Source organism: Ammodytes marinus (genome assembly GCF_949987685.1).
Source record: "Ammodytes marinus genome assembly, contig: scaffold_45, whole genome shotgun sequence".
NCBI classification, from domain to species: domain Eukaryota; kingdom Metazoa; phylum Chordata; class Actinopteri; order Uranoscopiformes; family Ammodytidae; genus Ammodytes; species Ammodytes marinus.
In genome coordinates this window covers 85,001-97,500 of record NW_027648444.1, presented here as the reverse complement: position 1 = coordinate 97,500, position 12,500 = coordinate 85,001, and the positions used below count along the sequence as shown (strand labels likewise).

The 12,500-nt window shown below is 45.2% G+C and overlaps 1 protein-coding gene across 1 annotated transcript in view; it reads left to right on the top strand.

Moving 5' to 3' along the window:
- Window positions 1–7,629: 7,629 nt before the first annotated feature.
- LOC307270514 (multidrug resistance-associated protein 1-like) overlaps window positions 7,630–12,500 on the top strand; it is a gene marked incomplete at both ends in the record, with an annotated part of 42,965 nt that continues 38,094 nt past the window's right edge. The window contains 2 exons of the mRNA XM_080054395.1: window positions 7,630–7,671; window positions 8,922–9,101. Of these exons, the coding sequence (XP_079910521.1) occupies window positions 7,630–7,671; window positions 8,922–9,101 (222 nt within the window). The remainder of the gene's footprint in view (window positions 7,672–8,921; window positions 9,102–12,500) is intronic.

Here is a 12,500-nt window from a genome sequence, read left to right as displayed (position 1 = left end):
ATACGCAAATAATCCCTTTATTTCACGATGTAATTGTGCAATCAAAATCCGAGGGATTCAAAACCTAATTTTCAATTAGTTCTGGCATTTCATTTTTGGATAAATGACACATATAGAGATCCAATATAGTGAAGAAATAAAAAAGATCATGATGAGCGCAACAGTTTTCCGTTGCTCTATCTGTGTCTACGGCCTTCTTCTTCCCCGACCACACCCCCCTCTCTCTCTCCCGTATAAATCAGTAAAGTGATTTTTGAAATACTCTGCTGAGAGTCATATTGACTTCATACTGGCAGCTTTCGCTGTAGTTTCACCATTTCCTGGTGTGTCCCCTTCAAAATAAAACTTCCAACAAGCAGCAGCAGCTGCTGAGACGTTGCATGTGTGTCCGAGAAAAGTCCGAGAGAGGCAGCAGTAAGGTAAGGCGACGCGCTCCAGAGGTAGACGCAGGATGTGTGTGGGGCGCGTAACCCTCTAACCCTAACCCTCTAACCCCCTAACCCTCTAACCCTCTCACCCTCTCACCTCCTAACCCTCTAACCCTCTAACCCTCTAACCCTCTAACCCTCTAACCCCCTAACCCTCTAACCCTAACCCTCTAACCCCCTAACCCTCTAACCCTAACCCCCTAACCCTCTAACCCTCTAACCCTCTAACCCCCTAACCCTCTAACCCTAACCCCCTAACCCTCTAACCCTCTCACCCTCTAACCCTCTAACCCTCTCACCCCCTAACCCTCTAACCCTCTAACCCTCTAACCCTCTAACCCTCTAACCCTCTAACCCTCTAACCCCCTAACCCTCTAACCCTCTAACCCCCTAACCCTCTAACCCTCTAACCCTCTAACCCTCTAACCCTCTAACCCCCTAACCCTCTAACCCTCTAACCCCCTAACCCTCTCTCCCTCTAACCCCCTAACCCTCTCACCCTCTAACCCCCTAACCCTCTAACCCTCTAACCCTCTAACCCCCTAACCCTCTAACCCTAACCCTCTAACCCCCTAACCCTCTCACCCTCTAACCCTAACCCTCTAACCCTCTAACCCCCTAACCCTCTCACTCTCTAACCCTAACCCTCTAACCCCCTAACCCTCTAACCCTAACCCTCTAACCCCCTAACCCTCTCACCCTCTAACCCTAACCCTCTAACCCCCTAACCACACACACACACACACACACACACACACACACACACACACACACACACACACACACACACACACACACACACACACACACACACACACACACTATAATAGAACTACAAACTACAAACTCACTCTGCTCTACTTCCTGTCTCTACCTAGCAGTTGCCATGGAGACCAGGGCGGCGAGGTCACTTCCCGGAGGCGTGGCAGATCGTACGTAAACAATGACACGTGCTAATGCTAATGCTAATGCTAGCAGTGAAATATTAACTCTTTTAACACGGTTAGATGAACAGGATCTTTCACCATCAACCCGTTGTTCCGTTTGGAGAAATCTTTATTGAAGACGTATTTTTGAGTTAATTTATTTATCGTAGACATTATTATTTACAGGAAAGAATCGTTTTTACAGGATTTAACGATATAAACATGTTGTTGATCATGTTATTGTCCTTTAAGGTTAACCCTAAAGGGCTGAGGTTAACCCTAAACCTAACCCTAACCCTAAAGGGCTAAGGTTAAAGGGCTAAGGTTAACCCTAAAGGGCTGAGGTTGACCCTAAAGGGCTAAGGTTGACCCTAAAGGGCTAAGGTTGACCCTAAAGGGCTAAGGTTAAAGGGCTAAGGTTAAAGGGCTAAGGTTAACCCTAAACCTAACCCTAACCCTAAAGGGCTAAGGTTAAAGGGCTAAGGTTAACCCTAAACCTAACCCTAACCCTAAAGGGCTAAGGCTAAAGGGCTAAGGCTAACCCTAAAGGGCTAAGGTTAAAGGGCTAAGGCTAAAGGGCTAAGGTTAAAGGGCTAAGGTTAAAGGGCTAAGGCTAAAGGGCTAAGGTTAAAGGGCTAAGGTTAAAGGGCTAAGGTTAAAGGGCTAAGGTTAAAGGGCTAAGGCTAAAGGGCTAAGGTTAAAGGGCTAAGGCTAAAGGGCTAAGGCTAACCCTAAAGGGCTAAGGCTAAAGGACTAAGGTTAAAGGGCTAAGGTTAAAGGGCTAAGGTTAAAGGGCTAAGGCTAAAGGGCTAAGGCTAAAGGGCTAAGGCTAAAGGGCTAAGGCTAACCCTAAAGGGCTAAGGCTAAAGGGCTAAGGTTAAAGGGATAAGGCTAAAGGGCTAAGGCTAAAGGGCTAACCCTAAAGGGCTAAGGCTAAAGGGCTAACCCTAAAGGGCTAAGGCTAAAGGGCTAAGGCTAAAGGGCTAAAGTTAAAGGGCTAAGGTTAAAGGGCTAAGGTTAAAGGGCTAAGGCTAAAGGGCTAAGGTTAAAGGGCTAAGGTTAAAGGGCTAAGGCTAAAGGGCTAAGGTTAAAGGGCTAAGGTTAACCCGAACCCTAAACATGTTGTTGATCTTTCTCTTTCTAGACGGAGTCCCGACGCTCAGACCTGGAGACACATTCAGTAGGTTTGAGATGCTACGATGCTAAGCTAGCTAAGATGCTACGATGCTAAGCTAGCTAAGATGCTACGATGCTAAGCTAGCTAAGATGCTATGATGCTAAGCTAGCTAAGATGCTACGATGCTGAGCTAGCTAAGATGCTACGATGCTAAGCTATCTGCTCAAACAGGACCAGTGGGATTAGAACCTTCATCTCTGTCTCTCTGCACTGTCAAAGTTTGGAAAAATGCCAAAAAATTATCTTAAAAAAAAAAAATAATAAAATTTATTTTTGCCACTAAAATGCTAAAACCAGTAGAGATAACATGATAATATAATATATATAAATATATATAATATAATATGGTATATATAATAGGGTTAGGGTTAATATAATATATATCTAACTGATATATATCTAACTGATATATATCTAACTGTTTGCAGGAAACAGCTGGTGGAACCCGACGGACAGACGGACCGGCAGACGGAGGAAATCCCTTATAAGGACGTCAGGTAAAGTCACCTGATGCTTCTGACAGAACGATCAAGTGTCTTTAGGGCTGTGTTCGGAAAGCCATACTAACGTCCTACTCATACTCATTTTGACTTTTTTTTTTGACTTTGACAATTTGAGTATGTGACGGTTGGGTATGCGAATTTGGGTATGCGAGAAATTCCCGGATGAGTACTAACTTCCGGGAAGATTTTGGGTATGAATCGATTGTATACTTTTCCTACTCAACCGCCCCACAATGCACTGGGTCAATTCTACCCGCCCAGGAAAATGAAATATTTTCGAGCAAGTTGCTAGGCAACGACATTGTTTGGGGTCCGCGATCTGACAACTGTACGTGCAGTCATTCATAAACTCTTACAATAGATAAGAGATGAAGATAAATACCTAACAACATTAGAGTCACTAAGTGAAATGAGTGTTGTGAGTCTGATAGTGGAGAGAGATCAGAACCATAGATAGTATGTAAAATCAGATCAGAACTGAATGCTGTGTTCCACACATAGATAGTAGGCTATTTAAAAGCTCAACTCACAGACAGCTGAGTGCTGATGAGCCGGACAGAGAGCGTCAGAGGGATCCTCCGCCTCAAAACATAAACGTGTGAAAAAACGAATAAATAATCAATTAGAGCTTAACCTTAAAATAAGTGTGCCATGTTACTGTCTATTGTATTTAGGATTTTAGCTAATTTGGACGCTGTTTTCACCGGCTGTTTTCATTTATTAGCGATATTATATCTACTTTCAGTTTCATTACTGAGTTGCCACGAAACGTGATTAGTGTTCTTAAAGAAACTTAGATTATAAAACAAGAGGTCTACAACACAGATGATGAACACAGGACTGTAAAAATCTAGTTCAATATCTAACCTGTGGAGGGCGGTTATACGCCAAACAGCGTCTAAACGGCTGAAATCTTATAAGAAGAAGAAGAAATCCACACATACACAATCGATCTTTGAGTAGACAGTATGTAGTATATAGATGGTGAGTATGTAGGATGTAGGACGCAAGTATGGCTTTCCGAACACAGTTTAGGGTTAGGATTAGGGTTAGTCTGCAGTAACCATGAACCACCAGCAGGGGGCAGCAGAGAGAGAGAGAGAGAGAGAGAGAGAGAGAGAGAGAGAGAGAGAGAGAGAGAGAGAGAGAGAGAGAGAGAGAGAGAGAGAGAGGAGAGAGAGAGAGAGAGAGAGAGAGAGAGAGAGAGAGAGAGAGAGATGAGAGAGAGAGAGAGAGAGGAGGAGAGAGAGAGAGAGAGAGGAAATCTTAGTTTTACAACTTTTCTGTTTGTTTCTGCAGAGTGTGTAATCAGCCAATCAGAACGCGGCGGAGACATCGCCGCTGTGCGTCGGCTACAGACCTCAGGTAGCTGTCAATCACTCACTCACTCACTCACTCACTCTGACTGACACACACACACACACACACACACTTTACGTTAATTTTTCTCTTTCTTAGTTTAAAGGCGGAGCTTCTTCCTCCTCTTCCTGTTACCAAGGCAACCAACACGTCCCATGGATCAGCCAATCCCTGAAGCCGCTGCTGCTTTACCCACAATGCATCTGGGCGCAAAAACTAAAATAACTGTAAACTACCTCGCAATCTCTCTTCTGCTAAATACATAAAATATTATACGACTTATTCAATTATGGAGTGTGTCTTTGTGTCTTTGTGTGTGTGTGTGTGTCCTAATGTCTTTGTCATGGGTATATACGCTCGCCCAGGAACAACAGCTGGCGTGGTAAAAACACTACCCGCTTTTAGTCCAAGGGGGGGCGCTGGAATTAACACAAACTGAAAGTTCCTCAGAGCAGCTTTAACAAATTGATATTCAATAAAGTAGAATTTCATTCATTCAAAAGTTAAATGAAGCAAGTGTAACGCCTGGATCAGGAGGACATAGGCGCGGAGACAGCATCAGTTTTAAGAAGATCTATTTTGGAGGTAACCAGCAGGGTGTTAGGACCGGGATCCGGGGGGGGAAGCTGGCTGGCATGGGGGTCCAGGGAGAGAGCAACGGGGCAAGTCCAGGGGGCTGAGTGGAAGCAGGCTAGAGCGGGCAGGCAGGAGGGGTCCGAGGAGTAGTGCTGGAGAGCGAGGGCTGGAGCTGGTGGCTGGAGTCAGGCCGGGAGGGCTGTGGCAGAAAAAACAGGAGTTAGCCAGGAAAAATGCAAAAAGCGGAGCTGCAAACAGGTTAGCTTAGAGAGAGAACTGACTGTGTGGAAACAGAATCTACAATCTGGCAGTGTCTGGAAGGTAGACCCGGGTATATGTAGAGCAGTTGATTGATGATTGAAGGCAGCTGTGAATGCTGGTGATTGACTCCAGCACACCTGGCTCCAACCCTACAATTAGACCAGCACATAGACAAGGGGAAAGGGAAAACACACAAGGGCTTGAGGCCCAAGCAGGATCATAACAGCAAGGAGGAAAAAGAAAACGGAAAAAGTTTGTTAAAGGGTCACTGTGTAGTTTCAGAGGAGGGGATTTGTTTACATTCACAGAGCCTGCAGTAAGGGGCCACTCACACTAGGGCCGCGGCCCCGTGCCAAAGCTCATTTGCATACTAAAGTCTAGAACGTTTGGCTAGTGTGACCACGCCATCCGTATTCCAGCACGGAACAGCCCCTTGGCCACGGCACACTTGGGAGAGGTGTGCCGTGGCCAAAGTACAGATGCTAATGAGATGACACGCGCACAAGCAAGCGCACAGGCGGCGTTCCTGACGTGAATTTATTAAGGATGCATTGTCCGTTAACGTCCGCTGCCTTACTAGTCGGCACCAGAATTGCCCACCACTTGGACTTGTAGCTACATAAAATGTGTGAGAATTAACGTGTGTGTAGGCCTAGGTGTGGGCTAATAAAAGAGGGAGAGAGCTAAATAGGTGAGCGCAGAAAGCAAAGCAAAAAACGATCTCTGCCCATACAAAAAGGTCTGACTTGGATTACTTGATGGAGCGATCGATGTGTATACAACCATCCGGTACGTATGGTCTGATGACGGGCCGTTATATTAATAATAAACAGCGTGCTGCACAAATATGAGACTGTCCACCGCGACCTATTACGTCAAGGCTACATTTAAAAAAAAACAATAGCTTAAGGATTCTCGTTGCTCTAATGTGGAAGTGGAATATATGATGAAAAATATTCACAAACAGTCGTATAGCCTACAAGACTACGCTCAAAATCCTAAACGTGCACGGTGACGTAGGCAAGGTGCAATCGTGCCCAGGTCACGAGCAGTGTGACCACGGGCCAGCGGGGGGAGTGGGGAGGGGGGGGGGAATCGTGCTGAATCTTCCTGCAGCACGGAACAGGTAAACTTGCCTAGTGTGAGTGCGCCCTTAGTTTGCTAAACGTATTTTCTCTACGATGATATGATGAATGATATTTTTTTGTTTTCGTGTCATGCAAGTGGCCCATCCCACACATCGCTTTACACAAAACATGTAGTACAAACACAATCAAAATCTACATGTAATTCTTAGTATTGAATAATTCTATCATCATAAATCAAATTATTTTGAGGAACCTGGAACCAAACGTGAGACTAGAATATGTTTGTAAACCAAACTGTGGGCCCTGCTGCTGTAAACAACAACAGTGAAACAGTAACTTTTCAGGAAGCTTTCTAACTTCAAACAGTGTTCCAGGGATCACATTTTCCTGTGAGGAAAGTTTGTTTATTCAGTTATGAGAATAAACCTTAGAAAATGTTTCACTTCTCTGACACACACAGGGTTAGGGTTAGAGTTACACACTGCAGCTTTAGGGATTTCATGTCTTTCATTTGAACATGTGTCCGATCTAAAGATATCGATGTGTTCCTCTAAACTCTGATCTGTGAAAACTGAAGCGTGTTCAAATAACCATCACAGAGGGCGCATATTTTCACTCTTAGTGTGTGTGTGTGTGTGTGCGAGAGAGGGAGTGTGTGTGTGTGTGTGTGTGTGTGTGTGTGTGTGAGACAGAGGAAGTGTGTGTGTGTGTGTGTGTGAGAGAGAGAGGGAGTGTGTGTGTGTGTGTGTGTGTGTGAGACAGAGGGAGTGTGTGTGTGTGTGTGTGTGTGTGTGTGTGTTAGACAGAGGGAGTGTGTGTGTGTGTGTGTGTGTGTGAGAGAGGGAGTGTGTGTGTGTGTGTGTGTGTGTGTGTTAGACAGAGGGAGTGTGTGTGTGTGTGTGTGTGAGAGAGGGAGTGTGTGTGTGTGTGTGTGTGTGTGTGTTAGACAGAGGGAGTGTGTGTGTGTGTGTGTGTGTGTGAGAGAGGGAGTGTGTGTGTGTGTGTGTGTGTGTGTGTGTGTGTGTGTGTGTGTGTGTGTGTGAGACAGAGGGAGTTTTCTCGTCTCAGTGTTTATAAGTCGAGAGGCTGAAGGTTCATTTCACTGTGAGCTGAAGACTGAACCGGTCGGACACGCGACGGAGGAGAAGAGTTTAAGGAGTGTGTGTGTTAGAATACAGTGTGTGTGTGTATGTTACAGTGTGTGTGTGTGTGTGTTAGAATACAGTGTGTGTGTGGTTTAGAATACAGTGTGTGTGTGGGATAGAACAGGCCATTTGTGTGTGTGTGTGTGTGTCATATCTTTCGGATGCGATGGAGCAGCTGTGCAGTCTCAGCGGTCTCGACTCTCTCTGGGTGAGTTTCATATTTAATCTATTTTCAGCCTCCGAATCTTCAGATCGCTTTTTGGGCTTTTTTGCTTTATTAGACAGAGAGGGGAATGACATGCAGAGAACGACCCGGGCTGGATTCTAACCCGGGTCTGCTGTGAAGAGGACAGACAGACAGACAGACAGACAGACAGACAGACAGACAGACAGACAGACAGACAGACAGACAGACAGACAGACAGACAGACAGACAGACAGACAGACAGACAGACAGACAGAGAACGACCCGGGCTGGATTCTAACCCGGGTCTGCTGTGAAGAGGACTGAGACTCTATGGAGGGGGGGGGGGGGGGGGCTCTAACCACTACACCACGAGCCCTAACAGCCATTAAATCTTAATGTTTGTTTAATGGGTTAATAAAATAGTTAGTTAAAAACTCTGGGCGCTCCGGTGGTGTAGTGGATAGAGCGTGTACCATATTGGCGCCGACCTTTGTTGCAGTGGTCGCGGGTTCAAATCCGACCCGTGGACCTTTACTGCAGGTCATCCCCCCCTCTCTCTCTCTCTCTCTCTCTCTCTCTCTCTGTCTCCTCATTTCAACTCTGTACTGTCTAATAAAGCTTGAAAATGCCCAAAAATATCTTTAAAAAATATATATTTATAAATACCTCTGATTCTTCAGTAATAATGTAAAATAAGGTTTTGATAAGCTAAAAGTAGACGCCCCCTTATTTTGTTTTACTAAATAAACTAATCTTACATTGTCAGCGTTCTCTATAACGACTCACAAAGTCTCTTAAATCCCTTTTCTTCCCCATTCTGATGCTCGGCTTTAACTGTAGCATGTTGTCCTGTCCAGGGCTACCTGCCTAAATACATTGGGTTGCGTCCATGTGATTGGCTGATACATGTGTTAAGTAATTGAACAGGTGTACCTAATAAAGTGGTCGGTGAGTGTATATAGTAATTCACCATCGTATTGAACACACACACACACACACACACACCTACACACACACACACACACACACACACACCTACACACACACACACACACACTCACTCACTCACTCACTCACTCACACACACCTACACACACACACACACACACACACACACACACACACACACACACACACACACACACACACACACACACTCACACTCTCACACACACACACACACACACACACACACACACACACACACACACACACACACACCCTCCCCCCCCACACACACACACATGGTTAGTGAGCTCTCTGTGTGGCAGGATTGGAACCTGACGTGGTACAGCGCGCAGCCCGACCTGTCTCAGTGCTTCAGACACACGGTGCTGGTCTGGTCTCCGTGCGTCTACCTGTGGACCCTCTCGCCTGTCTACCTGCTCTATCTCTACCTCCGCTCACCTCGACACGCCATCCCTCTATCACGCCTCTGCTGCTGCAAGACGGTGAGAAGCATTACTCTGTCTGTCTGTCTGTCTGTCTGTCTGTCTGTCTGTCTGTCTGTCTGTCTGTCTGTCTGTCTGTCTGTCTGTCTGTCTATCTATCTATCTATCTATCTATCTATCTATCCATCTACAGTATCTCACAAAAGTGAGTACACCCCTCACATTTCTTCACATTTTTCTTTATATCTTTCCATGGGACAACACTGAATAAATGACACTTTGATACAATGTCAAGTAGTCATTGTACAGCTTGTATAACAGTGTAAATTTACTGTCCCCTCAAAATAACTCGACACACAGCCATTAAAGTCTAAACTGCTGGCAACAAAAGTGAGTACACCCCTTAGAAAAAATTTACAAATTGGGCCCAAAGTGTAAATATTTTGTGTGGGCACCATTATTTTCCAGCACTGCCTTAACCCTCTTGGGCATGTAGTTCACTAGAGCTTCACAGGTTGCAACTGGAACCCTCTTCCACCCATTTATGACAGCATCACAGAGCTGGTGGATATTAAAGACCTTGCGCTCCTCCACCTTCCGTTTGAGGATGCCCCAAAGATGCTCAATAGGGTTTAGGTCTGGAGACATGCTTGGCCAGGCCATAACCTTTACCCTCAGCTTTTTTAGCAAGCCACTGGTCGTCTTGGAGGTGTGTTTGGGGTCGTTATCATGTTGTAATACCACCCTGCGGCCCAGTTTACGAAAGTTGAGTGCACATGGTCAGCGTCGTACACAGAGGTTGGCTTTGGAAAATAGACGTATGAGTGCTGCCAGCATTGCTGAAGGGCTTGAAGGGGTGGGGGGTCAACCTGTCAGTGCTCAGACCATACGCCGCACTCTGCATCATACTGGTCTGCATGGCTGTCATCCCAGAAGGAAGCCTATTCTAAAGATGATGCACAAGAAACCCCACAAAAAGTTTGCTGAAGACAAACAGACTACGGACATGGATTACTGCAACCAAGTCCTGTGGTCTGATGAGACCAAAATACATTTATTTGGTTCAGATGGTGTTAAGAGTGTGGAGCGGCAACCAGGTGAGGAGTACAAAGACAAGTGTGTCTTGCCTAGAGTCAAGCATGGTGGTTGGAGTGTCATGGTCTGGGGCTGCATGAGTGCTGCCAGCACTGGGGATCTACAGTTCATTGAATTCTAACATGTACTGTGACATACTGAAGCAGAGCATGATCCCCTCCCTTCATAAACTGGGCCGCAGGGCAGTACTGCAACATGATAACGACCCCAAACACCCCTCCGAACGACCACTGGCTTGCTAAAGAAGCTGAGGGTAAAGGTTATGGACTGGCCAAGCATGTCTCCAGTCTTAAACCCTATTGAGCATCTTTGGGGCATCCTAAAACGGGAGATGGAGGAGCGCAAGGACTCTAATATCCACCAGCTCCTTGATGTCGTCATGAATGGGTAGAAGAGGGTTCCAGTTGCAACCTGTGAAGCTCTAGTGAACTACATGCCCAAGAGGGTTAAGGTAGTGCTAGAAAATAATGATGGCAAAACAAAATATTAACACTTTGGGCCCAATTTGGACATTTTTTCTTAGGGGTGTACTCACTTTTGTTGCCAGCAGTTTAGACATTAATAGCTGTGTGTCAAGTTATTTTGAGGGGACAGTAAATTTACACTGTTATACAAGCTGTACACTGACTACTTGACATTGTATCAAAGTGTCATTTATTCAGTGTTGTCGCATGGAAAGATATGATGAAATATTTGAAGAAATGTTAGGGGTGTACTCACTTTTGTGAGATACTGTATCTATCTATCTATCTATCTATCTGTCTCTCTAACCTGTCTGTCTCTCTGTCTGTCTCTCTCTCTCTAACCTGTCTCTCTCTAACCTGTCTGTCTCTCTAACCTGTCTCTCTCTAACCTGTCTCTCTCTCTAACCTGTCTCTCTGTCTGGCTCTCTCTCAGCTCCTAGCTCTCTCTCTAACCTGTCTGTCTCTCTGTCTGTCTCTCTCTCTCTAACCTGTCTCTCTCTCTCTAACCTGTCTCTCTCTAACCTGTCTCTCTGCCTGTCTCTCTCTCAGCTCCTAGCTCTCTCTCTAACCTGTCTGTCTCTCTAACCTGTCTGTCTCTCTAACCTGTCTCTCTCTCTAACCTGTCTCTCTAACCTGTCTCTCTCTAACCTGTCTGTCTCTCTCTCTCTAACCTGTCTCTCTCTCTGCCTGTCTCTCTAACCTGTCTCTCTCTAACCTGTCTGTCTCTCTCTCTCTAACCTGTCTCTCTCTCTAACCTGTCTCTCTCTGTTAACAGAATTTAATTTGCTTTATTGTATAATATTTTAATGCACAATACATGCTTTCTGGCTGTTGAACTTTGTCCCAGAACCTGAGAACTCCAAAGTGTTTTGCTACAAGTTTGTTGTTTAGCCTTGAAGCCTAATAAGATTTTGGACCATACAGAGGTATGACGCATTCATGTGCACAGTAATTTCACTCCCCATATTCTGTTATCAGACATTGTATGAAGGATAACACCAGCTGAGATGAATTTCTGGGAATATCTGAACCTAATTAAAAACATTTCTGCTTTCACCAGCAAAATAAGGGCTGGACACACCAAACTTAGTATGTGTTTGCGCACACACCAACTTCTCTTGCATATAATCTCTGTACACTGTTCATTCGATGTATTCAACCATGTATCAAGCCAGGTACATTGTTGTTTGACCCTTGTATGCTGTTTGCAAGTAAATTCACCTGCTTCCAAGAAGGCCTGACTCAGTTTCAATTATTCAAATACTTGGGTAGTTTGATGAAATAATTCTAGTAACAAATGGTCCTTCGAGTGAGCCGGATCCAACATCCTCTTCTCTGGACAAGAAGAGCCTGCACCGTGCACGGGGGAGTCCAAGATCTCTCGACAAAAGACCTCCAGTAAACAGAGCTACAAAAGAGGCTGTCTGCAGACTCGACTTGGACGGAGAGGGGTGACGGAATCCAGAGCCTGAGCGAGTCGAGGCTTTCTTGAAATCAGGTGAATATAAACAGCTGATTTTGTTTTATATTTGTTCTTACATAGAGACGAGTAAGGTAACTACTGGCTTACATAGAGACGAGTAAGGTAACTACTGGCTTACATAGAGACGAGTAAGGTAACTACTGGCTTACATAGAGTGGTTTGAACAGGGTTCAAGTCCCTGTTCGGGCCCCACGTTGGGGTCTCAACCTGTAGTGTTTGGGGAGATGCACTAGAGACAAACCTATCTCAGCCTTTGGTGTTTGAGAATTTACACTGTCAAAAACAAAAGTCTCACGTACGTAATTAGATGATCATTAGTGTGGGGTCGAGGGTGGTCCCTTTATTCTGACAGATATAGTTTGTTCCATTAAACTGAGAGTTCTTTGTAATTCGGGAAGGTTTTGTGGAAACAAATTG